Below are 24,760 nucleotides of genomic sequence, written 5' to 3' on the forward strand. Positions count from 1 at the left end.
AAATCATTTACCATATTACAGACGCCTCCAGGAATATCAACCCTATTGCACACTTTAGAGTCATCGGCAAATAGGCAAACCTTCCCTACCAGACCTTCCCCTATGTCACTCAAGAAGTTGAAGAAGCTTATTGGATGAGAAAACAAGGAAGTCCAGTTGCCTCTTGAAAAATTTCTATCGACATTAAGGCGCAAGGGTCTCCTTGCCCCTGCCCTCCTCAAAGACCTGGTTCCCCGCCAGTTGGGGGCAGCCTCTTCTGTGCTGCTTTTGGGCCCGGCTGCCCTTCAGCCTGGTGAGGTCCCGGCCCAAGAGAAAACCTCCAGCTGCTCAGAAAGAGGAGCAATCTACCCTGGAGCTGACCAGGAGACTCTCTCAATTCATCAGATGTCGCAGGTCTGTTTCTTCCCCACTTCCAGGTAGAAATTCCCTGCAGTGGCCCGGAAGTGGCTGGTGGGCAGCTTTGCAATGCTTCTTCTCCAAGACCTTTCCTGCTAATTCTCACGTTTCTTCCAGAGCCACGAAGACAAGAAACTTCATTCCTGCCTCCAGTTTTAGGTGGATTTGCACAAGAGCTTTGGATCTCTCCTTTAATTCTTGGCAGATCTGAGGTCCCAAGTGCACAAAACGAAATGAATCTTACTGCTCTTAATTTGGTTAGCGGAGCCATTTACTCTCCCGTGGTCTCCACTACCCAGAAGGCAAAGTGACAACGCATCATGATCCGGTCCCTATTTGATGCCTTCTCCACAAATTGCAACGTTTTTTCTCTCTGCCACAGTAATTCCACCTCCTTGAGGCACCGTCAGCAATAAGGATTGCTCAGAAGATAACCAGAAGATAACTCTCGATAACCGATGGAGCTCTTGGATGGGGAGCCAAGGCTGAAGAAGGCCCAAGGATCCCCAGCCTGTCCCCAACCTCTTAAGGGGCCCCCGAAAGGGAGCCCGACTCTCCGCTCCCGCCCCCCGCCCCCCCATTCAGCCAGTCCCAGGCTCCTCACCATGGGTTGCTGCACCTCCACTTTGATGATGTCTTCGTAGATGTCGTCTCCTTCATCTTCACACGGGACACAATCGTAAATGTCCTCCCCCAGGTCATGCTCACTAGAATACAAGGCAGAGGCTTCAGTGTCAGGGCCGGGAGGGGAGGGAGGACCCCCTCAGCTCCTGGGCTCTGGCCCTGGTTGAGAGAGAGAGAGAGAGAGAGAGAGAAAGAGAGAGAAAGAGAGAGAAAGAGAGAGACAGAGAGAGAGAGACAGACACAGAGAGAGAGAGACAGAGAGAGAGAGAAAGAAAGAGAGAGACAGAGAAAAAAAGAGAGACAGAGAGAGAGAGAAAGAGAGAGAGAGAGAGAGAAAGAGAAAGAAAGAGAGAGACAGAGAGAGAGAGAGAGAGAGAGATCAGGGGGTCTCAGAATAGAACCACTCCAGCTGGGTTTCCAGGCTAGAAAATGAATGGACTCTTCCTGCCACTGCCTTTGGCAAAGGAAAGAGGCGGCCACTCAGGTGGGCAACCTTCTTGTTGCTCTTCGGGGGGAGGGGGGCTGCTTTCCTTTCTATGCAATCCTGAGATTTCAATAGAAGGAGAAGAGAAGGAGAAGGAGAAGAAAAGGAGGAGGAGGAAGGAGAAGGAGAAGAAGAAGAGGAGGAGGAAGAGGAGGAGAAGGAGAAGGAGAAGAGGAAGAAGAGGAAGAGGAAGAGGAGGAAGAGGAAGAGGAAGAAGAAGAAGAAGAAGAAGAAGAAGAAAAGGAGGAGGAGGAAGGAGAAGGAGAAGAAGAAGAGGAGGAGAAGGAGAAGAGGAAGAGGAAGAAGAAGAAAAGGAGGAGGAAGAAGGAGAAGGAGAAGAAGAAGAGGAGGAGGAAGAAGAGGAGAGCACCAGAGAGGGAGACGGGCTGATCTCAGTGAGAACACGCAGCCGCTTTTCAGAAGGATGCCTGGTCCCGCCCAAACTCCTAACCCAGCTGGGGACATGGCTGGTGCAGCAGCTAGCGTGGCTTAAGGGCCTTCAGCTCACCCTCGCCAGGACACTTACTCCGCCAGCTCTTCCAAACTGCGGTAGACATCATCCTCATTTTCGGCAGTCTCCTCTGAAGGGAAGGGCCTGGAGGAAAGAGGACAAGGGAGTCAGTCTCCACAATACAGGGTTGGAGGGGCTTCGTTTGGCAGATTACCTTATTTTCCAGAGTATAAGACGCACCTTAGTTTTGGGGGGAAATCTGCCTAGCAGGTATGTATGTATTTATGCATGCATGCATGTATGTATATATTTTTTATTTATTTTATTTTATTTTTATTTTAATCATGAAAAACAAAACAAAACAGAAATAAACATACAAACATACTTACAAACATAAAACGAGCAGGTCAATCAACTGAATGTTACAATTCTGTTTTCAACGATTTTTTCTTTTTCTCAGACGTTAATTCGATTCTTTTTTTTGTTTTCTATCCAACTATATAGTTTTCCCCAAACTGTGTAATAGTCTTTATTTTGTTTATTCTGTAATTCATATGTTAATTTGCTTAATTTGGCACAATCTAGCATTTTCCTAATCACCATTTCTTCGTTTGGTATATTTTCCCTTTTCCAAGTTTGTGCAAACACCAACCTTGCTGATGTTAATAGAGGCGTTATAGAAACATAGAAACATAGAAGTCTGACGGCAGAAAAAGACCACATGGTCCGTCTAGTCTGCCCTTATACTATTTTCTGTAGTTTATCTTAGGATGGATATATGTTTATCCCAGGCATGTTTAAATTCAGTTACTGTGGATTTACCAACCACGTCTGCTGGAAGTTTGTTCCAAGGATCTACTATTCTTGCAATAAAATAATATTTTCTCATGTTGCTTTTGATCTTTCCCCCAACTAACTTCAGATTGTGTCCCCTTGTTCTTGTGTTCACTTTCCTATTAAAAACATTTCCCTCCTGGACCTTATTTAACCCCCTAACATATTTAAATGTTTCAATCATGTCCCCCCTTTTCCTTCTGTCCTCCAGACTATACAGATTGAGTTCATTAAGTCTTTCCTGATACGTTTTATACTTAAGACCTTCCACCATTCTTGTAGCCCGTCTTTGGACCCGTTCAATTTTGTCAATATCTTTTTGTAGGTGAGGTCTCCAGAACTGAACACAGTATTCCAAATGTGGTCTCACCAGCGCTCTATATAGCGGGATCATAATCTCCCTCTTCCTGCTTGTTATACCTCTAGCTATGCGGCCAAGCATCCTACTTGCTTTCCCTACTGCCTGATTTATCAAATAGTAATCTTCCTTTCTATGCTGTCCTCTAATTATTCCCAAAAGATACATCTCAGGTTTCGTTTCCAACTCATAATTTAACATTTCTTTCAACCAATCTTGAATCCTAGACCTACAACGCTTAATGATTGTCATAATCAATAAGCAATGAAGAAACAATCAGTATTAATAAAAATCTTAGGATACAAGCAACAAGTCACAGTCATACAATCCTAAGTGGAAGGAAAAGGATGATAGGAATGATGAGAAAAAACTAGTAGAAATAAAAAGTGCAGACTTAGTAAAAAGTTGACAGCGTTGAATTATTTGTTTAGTAGAGTGATGGCGTTCGAGGAAACAACTGTCCTTGTGTCTAGTTGTCTTGGTGTGCAGTGCTCCGTAGTGACGTTTTGAGGGTAGGAGTTGAAATAATTTGTGTGCAGGATGCGAGGGGTCATATATTTTCACCGCCCTCTTTTTGAAAGCTGGATCAAGGCCCTCAGGCCTTCTGCTTGGTGGGCAGCAATCCCCACTCTGTTGCGGACAGACTTTGTGGCTTCAGTCGTCATCGTCATTGTCCCCCCCACCCCCACAAGAGGAGTCTGAGTCCTACTGAAGCACCTGCTGACTTTCAGGTAATAGCCAAGGGCCCCTCTGGACAGTTTCTCCCCACCTCCGCCCCACAGAACCAACGGGCAGTTCTTGCAAGTGCCTCTCTGGACGGCTAGTCCTTAAGATCATGGCTAGGTCAAACTACAAGGGATTTTAAAATGGCCTCTCAGCTCCAATGGAATCCCAATCCAATGAGTGCCACGCCAAACCATGGTATGTTTTGTATGTATGTTTGGTTTTATAATAAGGGTTTTTAATTGTTTTACTATTGGATTGTCACATGTCGTTTTATCACTGTTGTTAGCCGCCCCGAGTCCACGGAGAGGGGCGGCATACAAATCCAATAAATAAATAAATAAATAAAATAAAATTTGGCATGATCTAGCAAACTTAACATACTATCTGTAGGGAACATAATTTTATGCAACTGAAAATCATCCAGGCCAAAAGTATCTAAAATGTTTAAATCATGGCAATTGGATCAGCGTTTATTATTCATTCATTCATTCATTCATTCATTCATTCATTCATTCATTCATTCAATTTTTTATGCCGCCCTTCTCCTTAGTCTCAGGGCAGCTTACAACATGTTAGCAATAGCACTTTTTAACAGAGCCAACATATTGCCCCCACAATCCGGGTCCTCATTTGGCATCCATAAAGTTTATTTATGGCCTGGATGGTTGAGTCTTGGTTAATGTGTTGCTTTTCATTTTGGAGACTCCCCACAGCCTGCATGGCAAGTCCTTCACTCCAATGACTCTTTGCCTACCCAAAACCTGACTGGATGAGCAACAAAACGTTTCAGTTTTAATAAACGGATAAACTGGTCCATGAGTTAACCTTTTTAGAAACATAACCTTCTATTCTTTCCATCTCTGCTGCAAGAGCAGATGACACCTAGAGTTGGAAGGGATCTGGGCAGGAATCCTCAGGCTGCCCCTGCCAACGAGGGAGCCCCCCACCCCCACCCCAGGAGCCCTTGCACAGGAGCCCCTCCCTCTCGAGGAGGTGGGATTTATTTTTATTGATTGATTGATTGATTTTGTCCCATACACAATGAGGGTTTTAGTGGGTATACACATAGTAAAATACATGATGAAGGTTATAGAGGAGATACTAATAGTAAAATATATCTAAGAAAGAAGAGAAGAGAAGTTATAGGAATAGAACATATCAATGAAAGAATAGAAGAAGAGATATAGGAATAGAAGAAAGGTACAGGAGATATAGGAGAGCAATAGGACATATCAATGAACCTATCAATGAAAGAATAGAAGAAGAGATATAGGAACAGAAGAATGGTATAGGAGATATAGGAGAGCAATAGGACATATCAACGAACCTATCAATGAAAGAATAGAAGAAGAGATATAGGAATAGAAGAAAGGTATAGGAGATATAGGAGAGCAATAGCACATATCAACGAACCTATGAATGAAAGAATAGAAGAAGAGATATAGGAATAGAAGAAAGGTATAGGAGATATAGGAGAGCAATAGCACATATCAACGAACCTATGAATGAAAGAATAGAAGAAGAGATATAGGAATAGAAGAAAGGTATAGGAGATATAGGACAGCAATAGCACATATCAATGAACCTATGAATGAAAGAATAGAAGAAGAGATATAGGAATAGAGGAAAGGTATAGGAGATATAGGAGAGCAATAGCACATATCAATGAACCTATGAATGAAAGAATAGAAGAGGTATAGGAATAGAAGAAAGGTATAGGAGATATAGGGGAGCAACAGGACAGGGGACTCCCCAGGGAATGCATCCACCTGACCAGTTCAGGCACTTCCCCCTCCCCTGTACAAGGACCAAAAGAGACAACCACACCTGTCTTCAGCCCTTCCGCCTTTGGGCTCCACACACAGACCCACACGGCCCCTTCTTCGGTTCCTGTCTTGCTCCCTTGCCTTAAACGCCTCCTCAGAGGCAGCCAACCACGTCCCTTTCCAGGAAGTCTCTCTTTGGGCTGCCCCCCCTCTCGCAGATGCTGACCGCTTGGGTGCATTCCTTTTGCTTTCTCACTCTTTTCCCCCATTAAGAGGTTTGCATTTCTGCAGCTCCCCCACCCCACCTGAGATTTATCTAAGCAAGTCTTCCTCCGAATTCTCGGAGGCCTCCTTCAGATGCTGGCCCTGCCTACACTCACAATTCAATGCCAGAAGAGAATCTGTGCTGAGGCTTGCAAAATTGCACCCTCGGGACCGTCAGCTGCCCAGAAAAGCAGACAAGCCCTCAGAAAGGAACCAAGGGGAGAGGGAGACTCTAAGTGCCCTGGGCCGCGGTCAAGAACATCTGGGCACCTCTGGGCATTTGCAGACCAAATATCCCGAACAGAGCATGACGGAGAAACCATGTCAATATATGGGAGCTGTGGGTTAAGGAAGTCATAGATCACCGAGAAACTGAGAGCCGGGGTGGCGCAGCAGGTAGAGTGCAGTACTGCAGGCCACTAAAGCTGACTGTAGATCTCCAGGTCATCAGTTCAAATCTCATCACCGGCACAAGGTTGACTCAGCCTTCCATCCTTCCGAGGTGGGTAAAATGAGGACCCGGATTGTGGGGGCAATATGCTGGCTCTGTTAAAAAGGGCTATTGCTAATATGTCGTAAGCCGCCCTGAGTCTAAGGAGAAGGGCGGCATAAAAATCAAATAGATAGATAGATAGATAGATAGATAGATAGATAGATAGATAGATAGATAGATAGATAGATAGATAGATAGATAGATAGATAAACAGATAAACAAACAGACAGACAGACAGACAGACAGACAGACAAATAGATAAATAGATAAATAAACAAACAAATACATAAATACATAAATATATAAATATATAAATACATAAATAAATACATAAATAAACAAACAAACAATCTGAGGCATACAACGGAAAATTGATCGTGTAACATCTGTTTAAATGAAATGTTATCTCCTTGCATTAACTGAATTATGACATGTTTTAATTAAATTATAACATGAATTATAATATGTTAATGATTTTGTTATTCCGAATCCGGGTCCATGTAGGACAAGGACTTCTTCAATGAAGGAATGGCCTGTAATTTTCCATGCTGGCCCAGCACGGGTTGGTTCATAAATGATTTTCTGATCTCCCGCACAGGGCTGAGATGCCGGAAGAGGAGTGGCACCAAAATCACCCCCCAGTCTCAGGAAGGACAGGAGCTTTGGTCTCCCTGCTCCTAGGTCCAGTAGCCTCGCCATTCATGATTTTCACGCTTAGATAATTCAACTGTTGCACGTTTTGAAGGAGACGCTCGCAGTCCTCAAATGAGCCTCCATTAAAGCAAAGCATTAATTTATTTTTTGCAAAAAAACAATATTAGCTTTTCATTAAAAAAGTGAAATAAGAGGATGGGTTTCTACCTGATGCCCTTGTTCTGAGCAATGCTGTGGTGAGAAAGTCTGGAAACCGCTGAGATGACCTGGTTGAAAAAAAGAGAAAAAAGAGAAAGTTCGAGATCAGAATTTACAGCCTGCTCTTTATCAAAAGACACCCGAGACGCTTCGTTTCACCTGCGAAGGACGCAACCACCATCTCTTGTTCGGATGGCCTTCTGGCTGGAGGCTGCAGCGTCCTTCATGTCCTGAGTCTAAATGACCGGGAGAGTGGCAGCCTCCAGCCTGTTAACATGCAGCAGATGTCTGACTAAAAGGTGCCATTGAATTTGGACTACAATCCCCATCATTCACATCTTTATTATTTTATTTTATTTATTTATTGGATTTGTATGCCGCCCCTCTCCATAGACTAACAACAGTAATAAAAACAGCATATAAACAATCCAATATTAAAACAGTTAAAAACCCTTATTATAAAACCAAACATACATACAGACATACCATGCATAAAATTGTAAAGGCCTAGGGGGAAAGAGTATCTCAGTTCCCCCATGCCTGGCGGCAGAGGTGGGTTTTAGGAAGCTTACGAAAGGCGAGGAGGGTGGGGGCAATTCTAATCTCTGGGGGAGTTGGTTCCAGAGGGCCGGGGCCGCCACAGAGAAGGCTCTTCCCTTGGGTCCCGCCAAGCGACATTGTTTAGTCGACGGGACCCGGAGAAGGCCAACTCTGTGGGACCTAACTGGTTGCTGGGATTCGTGCGGCAGAAGGCGGTCCCTGAGATAGTCTGGTCCGGTGCCATGAAGGGCTTTATAGGTCATAACCAAAACACTTTGAATTGTGACCGGAAACTGATCGGCAACCAATGCAGACTGCGGAGTGTTGGTGTAACATGGGCATATTTGGGAAAGCCCATGATTGCTCTCGCAGCTGCATTCTGCACGACCTGAAGTTTCCGAACACTTTTCAAAGGTAGCCCCATGTAGAGAGCATTACAGTTGTCGAGCCTCGAGGTGATGAGGGCATGAGTCCACCATGGCTTGCCACACCACAGAAGTTGGGTAATCTTTTTAATGAGTCAGGGCAACTGAATGGAGCGGAGTGTTTACTGGCCGGATGCCCTTCCTGTCACCAATGCAGAGTTCGCATTTACCTACTGTACCCAGAGAATGAAATATCTGTCCCTACCTAGGATCGATTGGAACATCATCTCTCGGCTGTGGCGAGGGGGGCGTTTGCCCAGGTTCGCCTGGTGCACCAGTTGCGGCCCTACTTGGACAGGGGGTCATTGCTCACATTCGCTCATCCCCTCATCACCTCGAGGTTCGATTACTGCAATGCTCTCTACACGGGGCTACCTTTGAAAAGTGTTCGGAAACTTCAGATTGTGCAGAATGCGGCCGCGAGAGCCATCGTGGGGCTTCCCAGATTCGCCCACGTTTCCACAACACTCCGTGGCCTGCACTGGCTGCCGATCAGTTTCCGGTCACAATTCAAAGTGTTGGTAATGACCTTTAAAGCCCTACATGGCATTGGACCAGAATACCTCCAGAACCGCCTTCTACCGCACGAATCCCAGCGGTTGATAAGGTCCCACAGAGTTGGCCTTCTCCGGGTCCCGTCGACCAAACAGGGAGGGGAGGGGAGGGAACCGGAGGGAAGGGAAGGAAAGGAAAAGGAAAGGAAAGGGATTTCAAAGCAAGGCTGCCTCTATGGGACCTGTGAGGAAAAGTTTTCCCCCTCCCCACACGCAGGGGGAGAATTGATATTCAGAAGCTGATCCGCATTTGGCATCCAGCCACTGAAGCCACTTCCTGCCTGGCAGCTTCTCAGGGCAGCTGGAAGCCTGGGCATGCATGGCTGGCCAAGCTCAGTGCACAGCAGCTGCCACCAAGGCTCCTCTGAGTTAATAGAACCAGAAAAGTATGTGATAAAAAGAAAAGTGTGCATGAAAGAGTCCAAGGCTCAGGGCGGCTTACAACATGTTAGCAGTAGCACTTTTTTAACAGAGCAAGGCTATTACCCCCACAATCTGGGTCCTCATTTTACCCACCTCGGAAGGATGGAAGGCTGAGTCAACCTTGAGCCGGTGATGAGATTTGAACTGCTGACCTTCAGATCTACAGTCAGCTTCAGTGGCCTGCAGTACAGCACTCTACCTGCTGCGCCACCCGGTTGCCCTAGCTGAGCTCCAAAGTGCATGTGTGTGCCGTCCATCTGATTTTTGGCTCACACAGAGGCTCTGGGAGGGGTTTTTGGGCTTCCAAAGAGCCTCCAGGGGGGTTGGGGGGGGGGGTTTACCCTCCCATGGCTCCAGGGAAGCCTTTGAAGCCTGGGGAGGGTGAAACACAAGCCTACTGGACTCACCAGAAGTTGGAGGAAGCTGTTTTTGTCTTCCCCAGGCATTGAATTATGGGTGTGGGCACTCATGCAATAGTGCACCCACATGCTCTTTTAGCACTCAAGGAAAAAAAGGTTCACCACCACTGGGATAGGTTCTGCTGTTTGAGCAGGGGGCTGGACTAGAAGATCTTCAATGTCCCTTCCAGCTCCTGTTCTGTTCTGTTCTACTCTTACTCTATATCCCTACTCCTCTCCTCTGTAAAACTAAAGCAAAAGTGCATTGAATAACTTCCAATAGATAGAGATGAATCGGATTTCTACAAAGCCTGGGAAAAATGGGACAAACGGCTGAACCACAAGAATGATCTAAATATCATCAAAAAAGGGGAAAAAGTCTAGTAATTAACTCCATTCTCTATTAACACAACACATCAAAGGAAAATAATTTCCTGTAAACTACACAAAGCCATCGATTAAAACAAATGGTGAAGACCCAACTCATACCCTAGAATTTAGATACAATTCTGTTCTGGGTCCTATTCTTTTTAATATGTTTGTGAGTGACATAGGGGAAGGTTTGGTAGGGAAGGTTTGCCTGTTTGCCGATGACTCAAAAGTGTGCAATAGGGTTGATATTCCTGGAGGCGTCTGTAATATGGTAAATGATTTAGCCTTACTAGATAAATGGTCAAAGCAATGGAAACTGCAGTTTAATGTTTCCAAATGTAAAATAATGCACTTGGGGAAAAGGAATCCTCAATCTGAGTATTGTATTGGCAGTTCTGTGTTAGCAAAAACTTCAGAAGAAAAGGATTTAGGGGTAGTGATTTCTGAGTCTCAAAATGGGTGAGCAGTGTGGTCAGGCAGTAGGAAAATCAAGTAGGATGCTTGGCTGCATATCTAGAGGTATAACAAGCAGGAAGAGGGAGATTATGATCCCACTATATAGAATGCTGGTGAGACCACATTTGGAATACTGTGTTCACCATCACAGCCCTACATTGAAGACTGTTCAGTTGGAGTACAGAGACACGTTGCCTTTATGAAGCAAACAGCATTATTATTATTATTATTATTATTATTATTGTTGTTGTTGTTATTATTATTATTATTATTATTATTATTATTATTATTATTATTATGTCAATACAACACAGCAAACAAGATCACTATGCTGGATTTCGTATTTCATCACCAGTCGGGCGCTTCCCAAGCACCTAGGACTGCGTGATGTAGCGGCAAATTATGTTTGCCGATCCCAGTAAAGCGGCCTTTTGCAATTGACAGATGGAGATTTTGTCAATTCCGATGGCTTTCAAATGTCCGCTGAGATCCTTTAGCACTGCGCCCAGCGTTCCAAGTACCACTGGGACCACTTTCACGGGCTTATGCCAGAATCGTTGCAGCTCGATTTTTAGATTTTGTACAGGTATTTCACTAATTTCTCTAGCTGCTTCTCCTCAATTCTGCTGTCCCCTGGGATTGCGATGTCGATGATCCATAAATAATAATAATAATAATAATAATAATAATAAGCCATACATCATCGGATCATCGGAGTATGGATTATTATGATTATTATGATTATTATCATTATTATGATTATTATGATTATTATGATTATTATGATTATTATGATTAATTAGATTTGTATGCTGCCCCTCTCCGCAGACTCAGGGCGGCTCACAGCAGTGATAAAACAGTATACAATAACAAATCTAATATTAAGGTCTAAAATAACAATTTAACATTAAAAGCCTAAAAACCCCATTATATAAAAAGCATACATGTAGCCGACCGATGTAGCATATTTTGCAGCATCTGACATACATACAAACATATCATACATAAATGTTAGAGGAGGAGGAAAAACAACAAAACCATTTCTAATATCATGACGAATACAGCAAGGCAGCCTATTATCAATAATATATATTCTGAAACCATTAAAATTTCTTTGCCGTCATGTTTCATTGGGACTTTGCTGGTGGATCCTTTGATCTCATGTCTTGCCAGATCTTTGCAAGGAGCAGAAGAAGAAGGGACAAAGGCCCCAGTGACCAGAGGGCTTTGAAATGCAGATCTACACAGGATGGCTTAAAATACCCTGGGCTGACTGTGCAGAAAACGACAGCGCCCTTCAAGGATGAGGCAAAAGATAATGACATGGGGAATTACTTCAAGAAAACGGAATTGAAAAATTAGTAAATAATAAAAAATATTAAGTACTTCAAAAAAGTTAAAAAGGACCTAAAAAGGGTCCAGGGGCAATAGTGCAAGAAGAAGACATATGTAGCCCTTCATGGCATCGGACCATCGCTGCCCAGACTGCACCTCCTCCTGCCGCCGCCGCGACCGACAGAAGACACGTGGGCCGCCAAACAGTTGAGAGGCCCGGCGGCAGCTAAATTGGCAGTGGCATCCTGAAAGCGGAGGAGCAGCTCCCGATGCTGGCCAGCCCCAACCGTCGGCCCCCTTTGCTGCTGCAGGCGGGTAGCTGCCCATCCATCGGGCTGTCTTCTGCCTCCAGATCCGGAGGCTCGCCCGTGGCCAACGAGGGCTCTTCCCCAAGAGGCGCCGGCGCCGAAAGAAGACGGGTCCAGCGAGGGGGTTGAGCCTTGGCCGCCGCTGCCCTGATTGCACGTCCTGCCGCCGCCGCGACCAACAGAAGACACGGTGGCAAGATCTACGGCAGCGGCGGCGGCAGAGGTCCTGTTAGCCGCCAAACAGCTGAAGGGCCCGGTAGCGGCAAAATCGGCAGCGGCAGCAACAGCAGTAGCAGGTATGTGTGGGCCGCCGAGCAGCTGAGATGCGTGGCCTCCACTCCAGCCTCTGCCGCCACCACCTGCACCCTAGAGCGCAGCAAAGCCCCCAGATTGCCACCCCGTTGCCCCTGCGGGTTCTGGGGTTAAGTAAAACCAGGAATGGAGGAAGGAGGGGGATGAAGAAAGAAAGCATCTCTATTTCGCGGAAATTTGACTTTCGCGGGCGGTCTGGGAACGCAACCCCCGCGAAAATCGAGGGAACACTATACAGTGATACCTTGTCTTACAAACTTAATTGGTTATGGGACGAGGTTGATAACGTGAAAAGTTTGTAAGACGAAACAATGTTTCCCATAGGAATCAATGGAAAAGAGATTAATGCGTGCAAGCCCCCCTCCCCCCAAAAAATCACAAAAACGGTTGCTCCGCTGGGAGCTCTGGTTTTTCCAGGCCACCTGGGATGGGCAAATTTTTCCCTGCTTCTTCACCAACATGTTTGTGACTTACACAGGATGCTGGCAGGTTGCCAATGGTGCAAGGGTGTGACTGTCTGGTGCATTTGGCCCTCTGCACTCCGGCTTTATTGCTTCCTGATCTCCACATTATAACAACCAAAACCTGAGTTAATTCCTTCCAGATTAAAAAAACACAGTCTCTGCCAGTGGCAAGTGTCATGATTTTAAACCATTCCAGACTTACTAACTAACATCTGGGTTTTTTTCTCTCTCTCTGTTCTGTCCCATCTCTTGCCTTTTCTTTCTTTTTTTTTTCTTTTTTTTTTTTTGAAGCCTTAGATTTGTCATTTGGCCGGGACCCAGGGGAAGAGCCTTCTCTGTGGCGGCCCCAACCCTCTGGAACCAACTCCCCCCCCAGAGATTAGAATAGCGCCCACCCTCCTTGCCTTTCGTAAGCTCCTTAAAACCCACCTCTGTCGTCTGGCATGGGGGAATTGAGATACGCTTTCCCCCCTAGGCCTTTACAATTTTATGCATGGTATGTCTGTATGTATGTTTGGTTTTATAATAAGGGTTTTTAACTGTTTTAATATTGGATTGTTCATATGCTGTTTTTATTACTGTTGTTAGCTGCCCCGAGTCTACGGAGAGGGGCGGCATACAAATACAATCAATCAATCAATCAATCAATCAATGAATACATACATACATACATACATACATACATACATACATACATACATAAATAATAATAATAATAAATGCACAACTCCAAAGCAGACAACCACTCAGACCTTATGACCCTCTTCCTTCCTCAGAGAGAAGCTCTGTCCAATCCCAAACTTGATCAAGATGATTATGAAGTCAGTCCAACTCGCTTTCCACCTGAAGGGCCCTTGAGTTTGTTTGTTTGTTTGTTTGTTTATTGATTGATTTGATTTGTATGCCGCCCCTCTCCGAGGACTCGGAGCGGCTTGACCGTCCACCTCAGCAAAACCATCCTGTGCGCCTGCCCATTTCCCTTCAAATGGTCCAAGGAGCAACCCACGATGCAGATCAAGGCTTGGCCACTCCTGCTGCCCTGGTCAGTCTGTAGCCAAGTTCTCGGCAGTGCCCATTTGCTTTTCACTCCAGACAGGAGTTTGAGCATCCATTTCTCTAAGCAGGAGAAGACTAGGAGCAGCATGTACTGGCTGCATTATAACTACATTAAAAATAAAGGAAAAACTTACTAATATCATAACTCACAAATACTTCTCACTAACAAAAATAACAAACATAATCAAACTCAGTCATCACAATCCATATGCCTGCTAGCTTGCAGGTACTACCCCCCCCCTCTCTTTTTCTCTCTTTTCTTTCTTTCTCCTTCTTTCCTTTCCTTCTTCTTTTCTTTTCTATCCCACCTCCAACTACTTTTCCTTTCCACGTCACCCTTGGACTATTAAATACTACGATTATAAGATTATCCAAATAAGAATATTGAATACAAAATAATTACATATAGACAAATGTTTGGAATGTATACACAACAATATATAGAAGCTACTGTATAAAAATACTGTTTACCCCATCCTCCTCCTACTTTTCTTTTTTGTATTCCCATCCCCCCCTTTCCCTGGTTTTTTTATATAACCTAATAAAGTATATTTTAAAAAATAAATAAATAAATAAAGGAAAAACTGAAGCTACAGGGGAAGGGTGGACTCAACCCCAAAATTAACTGCTGGGCAGAAAAGGCTCCAAACGTTGCTTTTTCAGCAGCTTGGAAAAGATTCCTGAAACGGGAAGGAATTAGTGTAGCCTTGGTGAGACGCTGGGACACTCCCCACCCGCTCAGAAGCCCTGCGGAGCCCCCCCCCCCCCGCCCCAGACTCAGTCCTCTCTCAGAAGGATACACAGCCTGCTTTGTGTAGCCTGACATGCCTCTGTGGTAGGAAAGAGTCAGATGGAGAGTTCGGGCCTTTTGTGAACAGACGTTTCTTGTTCGGTAGGACAATCCTCCTTCACTTTGACCGCCGGCTTGGATGGATGTGGAGAACAAACGATATTCTCCACCATCAGATAGAATACAGCTCATCTGTTTGGAACCCATGCCACATTTCTGACATTAACACCCTCGAAAATGTCCAGAGATACTTCACCAGAAGAGCCCTCCTCTCCTCTACCCGAAACAGAATTCCCTACGAAAGTAGACTTGCAATCCTGGGTCTTGAAAGCTTAGAACTACGACGCCTTAAACATGATCTAAGTATTGCCCACAAGATCATATGCTGCAATGTCCTGCCTGTCAAAGACTACTTCAGCTTCAACCACAACAACACAAGAGCCCGCAACAGATTCAAGCTTAATATTAACCGCTCCAAACTTGACTGTAAAAAATATGACTTTAGTAATCGAGTTGTTGAAACGTGGAACTCATTTACCGGACTCCGTAGTATCATCCCCTAACCCCCAACATTTTTCCCTTAGACTATCCATGGTTGAGCTCTCCAGATTCCTAAGAGGTCAGTAAGGGGCGTACATAAGTGCACTAGAGTGCCTTCCATCCCCTGTCCTATAGTCTCTCCTATATCTCGTATTTTTTCTCTACTATATCCTCTATAACAGTGTTTCCCAACCTTGGCAACTTGAAGATATTTGGACTTCAACTCCCAGAATTCCCTAGCCAGCTGTATGGTTTTAATTGTTGGGGTTTTTTATATATCTCTTTTTAATATTAGATTTGTTCTATTGTTCTATTGTCTTTTATTATTGTTGTGAGCCGCCCCGAGTCTTCGGAGAGGGGCGGCATACAAATCTAATAAATTATTATTATTATTATTATTATTATTATTATTATTATTATTATTATTATTTGTTTAGTAGAGTGATGGCGTTCGCGAAAAAACTGTTCTTGTGTCTAGTTGTCTTGGTGTGCAGTGCTCTGTAGCGACGTTTTGAGGGTAGGAGTTGAAACAGTTTGTGTCCAGGATGTGAGGGGTCAGTAAATATTGTCCTTGCCCTCTTTTTGACTCATGCAGTGTACAGGTCCTCAATGGAAGGCAGGTTGGCAGCAATTGTTTTTTCTGCAGTTTTAAAGGTTTTCATAACTACAGATGTTAGAGCAACTGGTCTGTAGTCATTCAGTTCCATGATGGAGGGCTTCTTCGACACTGGGATGATAGTAGAGCATTTGAAGCAGGAAGGAACATAGCACAACTCTAGTGATTTGTTGAAGATTTGGGTGAAGTTAGGGGCCAATTGATCGGTAGAGACTTTCAAATTTCTAGGTTCTACCATACTGCAAGTTCTAAAATGGTCACCTAACATCAAAAATATCATCAAAAAAGCTCAATGAAATATGTTCTTTCTGCACCAACTCAGGAAACTCAAACTGCCCAAGGAGCTGCTGATACAGTTCTACAGAGGAATCGTTGAGTCTGTCATCTGTACCTCTATAACTGTCTGGTTTGGTTCTGGAACCCAACAAGACCGACACAGACTTCAGAGGATAATCAGAATTACAGGGGAAAAAAACAATTGCTGCCAATCTGCCTTCCATTGAGGGCCTGTACACTGCAGAAGTCAAAAAGAGGGTCTTGAAAATATTTACTGACCCCTTGCATCCTGGGCTGTTTCAACTCCTACCAGACGAGCCAAATTTGCTGGTTTGCCCATCCGGTGTCTGCGGCTCATGTAGCCGTTGGCATTGGCAGGAACTGCAGGCAGCGGTGCCTTCAACAGGATTATTATTATTATTATTATTATTATTATTATTATTATTATTATTATTATTTATTGGATTTGTATGCCGCCCCTCCCCGCAGACTCGGGGCGGCTAACAACAGTGGTAAAACAACATGAACAATCCAATTAATAAAAACAACTAAAAAACCCTTATTATAAAAAAACCAAACATACACACAAACATACCATGCATAACTTGTAACAGCCTAGGGGGAAAGGATAACTTAACTCCCCCATGCCTGGTGACAAAGGTTGGTCTTAAGTAATTTGCGAAAGACAAGGAGGGTGGGGGCTGTTCTAATCTCTGGGGGGAGTTGGTTCCAGAGGGCCGGGGCCGCCACAGAGAAGGCTCTTCCCCTGGGGCCCACCAAACGACATTGTTTGGTCGACGGGACCCAGAGAAGGCCAATTCTGTGGGGCCTTATCGGCCGCTGGGATTTGTGCAGTAGAAGGCGGTTCCGGATGTATTCTGGCCCAATGCCATGTAGGGCTTTATAGGTCATTACCAACACTTTGAATTGTGACCAGAAACCGATCGGCAGCCAGTGCAGGCCACGGAGTGTTGCAGAAGTGGGGAAATCTAGGAAGCCCCACTGCCCAAGACCAGCCACACTTCTCCACCGGCACAAGGCTGGAGATTCCCCAAAGAGAGAACAGACTTTTAAAAGCTTTTGACTCAGCAGACATATGTATTTGATAACCAGCTCCCTCCACCGCCCAAGGAACTCTAGGTCAATGTATGGGGGAAGGATTTAAAGCCTGAATGGATCGCACCGAAATAACGGCTGCAAGAGGCAGCAAGCCAAGTCCGGCCAGGCGTGGGCAGGACTTGGCTGGAGCAAGAGCCGGTCACACAAACGCCCGCTGAGCAAGCTGCTGCCTTCATTCATGGGGCAGTTACAGAGCAGGGATGGATAAGTTTCTCTTGGCAAAGAAAGGAATCTGCTCCAATAGATGTGTCTCTGGAATAAGCACTTGGTTTTGACAAAGGTCAGCTGCGAGGGGAGAGTTTCCAGGACAGGAGTGGGGAAGGGCAGGCCGGCCAGCTGTACTTCAGGCCAAAGGGGGCCTTCCAAGGCCCTGCAGGGGCTGTTGGCATGAGTGGGAGAGCAGAAGGGCAGCCCAGGTCACAGGTGAGCTGGACGGGAGACCCAGCAGCACAGCAGGAAGAGGGATTTGGGCCCAGGGCTGGGACTTTGGCCCTAAAGCTACCTATATGGACACTGTACAAAGCCAAAACAACCAATTCAAAGTGTTGGTCATGACCTTTAAAGCCCTACATGGCATTGGACCAGATTACCTTCGGAACCGCCTGCTACCGCACAAATCCCAGCGACCTCTTAGAAAAGGGGAGAGGTCTATTGTAGACAACCTAAGGTTGAAGATTTTGGGATTGGGGGAAGAAACAACAGAGTCCGGTAGTGAATTCCAGGCGTTGACCACTCTTATTGCTGAAATCGTATTTTCTGCAGTCTAGTTTGAAGTGATTTACATTTAGCTTGTATCTATTGCGTGCTCTTGTGTTGTTGTTGTTGAAGGTGGAGTACTGGCTAACAGGGAGTACATTGTGATGTATGATTTTATGAATAACAGTTAAATCAGTTTGGAGGCTGTAAATTTTCTAAACATAGTAATTGAAGTCTGGAGGAGTAAGGTAATTTGTTACGTGAGGAGGAGTGGAGGAATCTTCTTGTGAAATATTTCTGGACTCCTTCCATTGTATTCATGTCTGTTATGCAGTGTGGATTCCATAAAGGTGAGCTGTATTCAAGAACTGGTTGGTCTGACAAATGTAAGACTCTTCTCCCACCCCCTCCCTCCATCCGGGGACCCCAATTGACCCTCACCCTGCTGCAATTGCAGAAATATTCCAGGCAGCTGAGAGAGAGAAAAACCCTATTTATCCTTTTCTCTTTTCCTGCCCTATTTTAGAAGGTCGATTGCCTCGTTCACAAAGACCAGGTGATACCAGGTATTTCAGGTCACAAAACAGTAACTGCAGAGCATGAAGGAAAATTGATATTTTATAGAAAGCACACCTACGGAACTCACGGGGCTCCTCTCCTCCACCCCATGACACAGGCCAGGGACCTCGCAGGCTATTGCTTGACATTGCATGGGGAGATCGAAGCCATTAGGAAGATAGAGCTGCCGCAGCCTGGCACAAGGAGGCAGCCACATGGCAGGCAGGTTAATTATTAATTCTCAGTGCTGGAACAAAGCACACTTAAAATCACATCGCCCAGCGGTTCTGCAGGAAAGGGGGCCTCCCCCCCACCTTTAAAGCCCTCTCCCCCATCTCCCTGGTCTCAAGTGGGTGGGGGGCTTCCAACCGGTGCCCCATTCTGACTTTTTCTCACTGGAGGCCCCCCACCCCACAGTGTCACTCAATGCCAAGGAAAGCCCTGAAGGGAGGGTCTCTACACCCTTTTCCTCCCTTCCCTCGGGTCAGGGGGTGCAGGAGGGGGAGGCAGTTGCAAGGATGCAGATAGTCACTCCCCCCCACCCTGCCTGCTGTCCCCTTCCTCCCAGCCTTTTAGGCACTGCCGCTGGTGGGACCAGCCCCTTCCTTAAGCTCCTCCTGCCTCCGGGAAGGCGGTCTAAGCTGGCTCTTTTCTATGCATTGGGGATGTTAGCTGCCAGAGGGGGGGGGCACTAGGAATTGGTTGACTTAGACTCTGTCTAAATGTTTCTTTCTTTCATCCTTTACGGCAGTGTTTTTCAACCAGGTCAGGTGTGCCGCGAAGCTCAGAGAGAGAGAGAAAGAGAGAGAGAAAGAGAGAGAAAGAAAGAGAGGGAAAGAGAACAAGAGAGAGAGAGAAAGCAAGAGAGAAAGAGAGAGAAAGAAAGCAATAGAGAGAGAGAGAAAGAGAGGGAGGGAAGGAGAGAGAAAAAGACATAGAGGGAGGGAGGGAGGGAGAAAGAGCAAAAAAGAGGAAGGAAGTTAGAGAAAGAAAGAGGGATGGAGAGAGAAAGAAGGAAGGGAGAGGAAGAGGGAGGGAGAGAGAAATAGAGCGAAAGGGAGGAAGAGAGAGAATTATTTTGTCCAAAAATTTTTTAGCCCCCACCCTATCCCCGCTCAATGTGCCCCAGGGTTTCGTAAATGTAAAAAATGTGCCGCGGCTCAAAAAAGGTTTAAAATTACTGCTTTACGGTACATAAATTGGGCAGCCACCACCCTGCAGAGCAGAAGGTAGGCCCGGGGGGGGGGCAGATTCCAGCGGAACCACAGAGTGGGCTTGGATGGGGCCTTGAACGATCTGGCACTTTGGGGAAACAATTCGGGACAATGTCTGGGACATCCGAGGAAAGAGGGAGGCCCCTTTTCTCTTCTTCTGCTGCTCCAAGTCTTGCTTCCTCTACAGCAGTGTTTCCCAACCTTGGCAACTTGAAGATATCTGGACTTCAACTCCCAGAATCCCCCAGCCAGCATTCGCTGGCTGGGGAATTCTGGGAGTTGAAGTCTGTTCTGTCGGGCTCTCTGGTAGACTCCTCCCAAAACTTCACAGGTACAAATTTCAGACACACAGACATTTGAAAATTGAAAACAATGTTCTTTATCATGAAAATTCACTTAACCTAAGCCCTCTTTTGGTATAGCCAAGAGCACTCGTCTCCAAACAAACTGGTAATCTGTACAAGTCCCTTATCAGTTCTGTGATACTTAGCTTGCAGCTGTGAGGCAATTCACAGTCCTTCTTCTTTCACAAAGTGAAACACACTTTGCTCTGGTTTAGTTTCAAAGCGGGGGAAAATCAGCACACAAAAGGTCAAAGTCAGTAAAGCAGTCACAAAACACAACGATCAGATAATCCTCCACAATGGCCAAACCCACAGGCTGCTCTTTATAGCAGCCTCACTAATCACCACAGCCCCACCCAACCACAGGTGGCCTCATTTTCTTTGATAATAATCTTTCAGTTGTTGTTGCCTGTGCATCGCTCTCCGCATGCGTGACTGTATCATTAACTCTTGTTCCGAATCCAAGGAGGAGACAGATAATTGATCTCCTTCTGAGCTGTCTGCCACACTCTCCTCCTCCCTGTCACTCATGTCTTCTTGGTCAGAGGAGCCTTCATCAGCAGATTACACCAGGGGCAAAACAGGTCTGCAGCATGTGGATGTCTCCCCCACATCCACAGTCCATGGGGCAGGAGCTGGGCCAGAGCTAACCACAACAAAGTCCAAATATCTTCAAGCTGCCAACGTTGGGAAACACTGCTCTAAGGACAGCCGCTTGTAGAGAGAATGGCTGACCAACTGGATCTTCCTTTCCAAAGGAGCTTTTTGCCACAAGCATTTCCACTCCGTCCGCCATCCAGGGCTGTTCATTGGCAAAGCAAACGCCAAATTCTACTTCCACAAAAGTTTGGGAAATGCCGCCGAGCTCTTATTTCCCCTTCTCATCATGGGCAGAGCGTGGTGATAAAAATTACAAATGGTTTTACATCTACGAAATACAGAGACAATAAACTTTCGGGACAAAGGAATTTTAATGAACATTTGTTGCTGATGATGTTATTGTCACCAACGAGCTCCAATTATTCTCGGCACCCTGCTTCTCCATACAATTTGCACAGCAGATTATTAATTATGGCCACTAAACAATCCGAATATAAAATCCATGGAGAAGCGGGTGCGAGGGAGGCTTTCTGGGGAACACTGTCCTAGCCTCTCCCCCCCCCCCCCCATGAACCGAAGAGAAGAATGGAAGAAAAAGGCCCTGCGATGAGCAAGGGATGTTTTCTCAGCACCCCGCAGCTAACCGAGGGGGGCGTTTGCCCAGGTCTGCCTGGTACACCAGTTGCGGCCCTATTTGGACCGGGAGTCACTGCTCACAGTCACTCATGCCCTCATCACCTCGAGGCTCGACTACTGTAATGCTCTCTACATGGGGCTACTTTTGAAGAGTGTTCGGAAACTTCAGATCGTGCAGAATGCAGCTGCGAGAGCAATCATGGGCTTCCCCAAATATGCCCATGTCTCACCAACACTCCGCAGTCTGCATTGGTTGCCGATCAGTTTTCGGCCACAATTCAAAGTGTTGATTATGACCTATAAAGCCCTTCATGGGCAAGGGGTCGGTGTGAAACATCTCCCCTCCCCCAAGAACTGACCAACCAATTTAAATCCTTCCCAAGGATCCCTTCTGCCCCATTCAACATTCAGAGAATTGTGCCGAATTGCTTTCCATTTGCTAAAGTCACCAAACCAAGGAGCAATCATACTTCCTTCCCCTTGGAATCAAACCGGACACTGAGGCCCAGCACAAACTTCTGGATGAGAAAGTACCTAATTCTGCATTTTTGGAACAATAAACAAATGAAACCATATGCAGAAGAAGACATGTCCTTGTTCAAGAATTCTCAGTGGTCTGCATTTTGCAACTCAGTTTGCCAGTGTGAAAAGCTGACCGGTTTCCAGTCACAATTCAAAGTGTTGGTTATGACCTTTAAAGCCCTACATGGCACTGGACCAGAGTACCTCCGGAACCGCCTGCTACCGCACAAATCCCAGTGACCAATAAGGTCCCACAGAGTTGGCCTTCTCCGGGTCCCGTCGACTAAACCAGTGTTTCCCAACCTTTTTTGAGCCGCGGCACATTATTGATATTGTCAAAATCCTGGGGAACATTGAAAGGGTCGGTGGGGGGTGGGGGGTGGGCTAAAGAAAAGTTTGGACAAAAAAACCCTCTCTCTTCCTCCCTTTTGCTCTATTTCTCCCTCTTTCTCTCTTTTCCTTCCTTCCCTTCTTTCTCTCTCTCCATCCCTCTTTCTTTCTTCCTCTCTTTTTTGCTCTTTCTCTCTCCCTCCTTCCCTTCCTCTGTCTTTCTCTCTCTCTTGCTATCTCTTTCTTGCTTTTTTCTCTCTTTCTTGCTCTCTCTCTCTCTCTTTCACTGTCTCTTGCTATATGTCTCTTTCTTTGCCTCTCTTGCTATCTCTCTGTCTCTCTTGCTATGTCTCTCTTTCTTTCTTTCTCTCTCTCTGCCTCTCTTGCTATGTCTCTTTCTCTCTTGCTATGTCTCTCTTTCTTTCTCTTTCTCTCTCTGCCTCTCTTGCTATGTCTCTCTTTCTCTCTTGCTATGTCTCTCTTTCTTTCTTTCTCTCTCTCTGCCTCTCTTGCTATGTCTCTCTTTCTTTCTCTCTCTCTCTCTGCCTCTCTTGCTATGTCTCTCTTTCTCTGCCTCTCTTGCTGCCTCTCTTTCTCTCTCTGTCTCTTTCTCTGCCTCTCTTGCTGTCTCTCTCTCTGCCTCTCTTATATGTCTCTCTTTCTTTCTCTCTCTCTCTCTCAGCTGACTGCAAGCGGGAGCCCTGACGGCAGCTGGACGTGCTGTTGGACGCCGTATATGCCAAGCCCGCAGCGCCAGCAGTACGGCGTCCAGCAGCACGTCCAATCGCCACCGTCAGGGCTCCCACTTGCAGTCAGCTGAGAGAGAGAGAGAGAGAGAGCTCCCGCCGCCTGGAGCTCCCTCTCGCCGCCGCCTGGAGCTCCCTCTCGCCGCCGCCATCTCCCCGCGACTGCCTGCGGCCGCTGCAGCCACCCCCCCCGCTCCCCCCGCCAGTGCCCTCCCGCCGGGCCCCAAAGGACACTTGCCGCCGACGCCAGGGCCCGGCGGGAGGGCACTGGCGGGGGGACCGGGGGGTGCGGCTGCAGCTGGGAAAGGGAAAGGCGCAGGGAGGGAAGCTGCCTGCCCGCCTGCCTCAGGGAGCCGCGCTTGCAGCCGCAAACCCAAAGGGCAACCCCCGCGCGCTCCCCAGCCCCGGCCCGCCTCTGCGCCCCCGCCCGGCCCACGCTCTCTCCTGTCCTCTCCTGCCCGATGTCGTGGTTTCCGGCGCTCTCCTGCTGGGCCCCAAAGAAGGAAGGCGGGAAAAAGGCACGAAGAACGAAGCTCTCCTTCTTCTTCCTGCCTTCCTTCTTTGGGGCTCAGCAGGAGAGCGCCGGAAACCGCGGCATCGGGCAGGAGCCGGGGGACAGCTGCGAGCGGGCGCTCCAGGTCGGCACCGGCAGCGCCCTGCCCAGCTGGAGCTTCCGTAGCTCTGCGGCACACCTGGCAGTGTCTCGCGGCACACTACTGTGCCGCGGCACACCGGTTGGGAAACGCTGGACTAAACAATGTCGGTGGCGGGCCCCAGGGGAAGAGCCTTCTCCGTGGTGGCCCCGGCCCTCTGGAATCAACTCCCCCCAGGAGATTAGAACTGCACCCACCCTCCTTGTCTTTCGTAAGCTACTCAAGACCCACCTATATCGCCAGGCATGGGGGAATTGAGACACTTCAGTATGATAACAGATTAGGCAAGTAACCCAATTTTCTTTAAATGCTATAAAAGTTATATAATAAAAATACAAAAGTTATACAGTGGTACCTCATCATACGAACTTAATTGGTTCCAGGAGGAGGTTTGTAAGGTGAAAAGTTCCTAAGATGAAACAATGTTTCCCAGAGGAATCAATGTAAAAGCAAATAATGTGTGCAAATCCTTCAGGAAAATCCCAAACTTTAGAAGGGAGGCGAACAGAGGGCAGGGAGGAGCAGCTAAAGGGGGCGGGTGGAAGAAGCAAGGCTTGGCTAAAGGGTGAGTGGGAAGGAAGAAAGGCCACCTGCCCCTCCCTTTTCTTTCTTGAAAAGACACAGTTTCAGTGCTTTTGCAAGCATGCAAAATCTTTACTCCTCCAAGCTGCCCCTCCCTTTTCTTTCTTAAAAAGACACAGTTTCAGTGCTTTTGCAAGCATGCAAAATCTTTACTCCTCCAAGCTGCCCCTCCCTTTTCTTTCTTCAAAAAAGGGGGAAAAAAGAAACCCCTTCATCCCAGCAGCAGCTTCTTGGGTTCGTAAGCTGAAAATAGTTCGGAAGAAGAGGCAAAAAAATCTTAAACACCGGGTTCGTATCTTGAAAAGTTCGTTACGTAAGATGAGGTACCACTGTATATATAATGATGAAAATGATTAAAACATACTATTTAATTATTTCCTATTCTAAAAGTAATTAAGGATCATACTAAGGTACTAGAGAAGAAGGGACAATAAAAAAAAACTATTAAGCATTAAATAAATAGTGTGTAAACTTATTACCCCCCACTGTGTCCCCTATCCTGTGGGGGCAGCACCCCATTACTGGAAGAACCCTCTCCCTCCCTCCTTTTTAAAGCTTTTGCTCCCATAATGCAACCTTGCCTGACCTCCAGAGAGAGGGCTCCACCCAGCCCCTCCTTCGTGCTTGACTTCCCCCCCCCACCCCTT

The 24,760-nt window shown here is 46.4% G+C and overlaps 1 protein-coding gene across 1 annotated transcript in view; it reads right to left on the reverse strand.

The window, feature by feature from the left end:
* The window catches only part of VAV2 (vav guanine nucleotide exchange factor 2), a 109,879-nt gene that overhangs the window by 43,624 nt on the left and 41,495 nt on the right, over window positions 1-24,760 (reverse strand). The window contains 3 exon segments of the mRNA XM_070758951.1: window positions 1,001-1,103; window positions 2,031-2,099; window positions 7,258-7,316. Coding sequence (XP_070615052.1) covers window positions 1,001-1,103; window positions 2,031-2,099; window positions 7,258-7,316 — 231 coding nt within the window.

The sequence above is a fragment of the Erythrolamprus reginae genome, chromosome 8 (assembly GCF_031021105.1).
Source record: "Erythrolamprus reginae isolate rEryReg1 chromosome 8, rEryReg1.hap1, whole genome shotgun sequence".
In the NCBI taxonomy this organism is placed as follows: domain Eukaryota; kingdom Metazoa; phylum Chordata; class Lepidosauria; order Squamata; family Dipsadidae; genus Erythrolamprus; species Erythrolamprus reginae.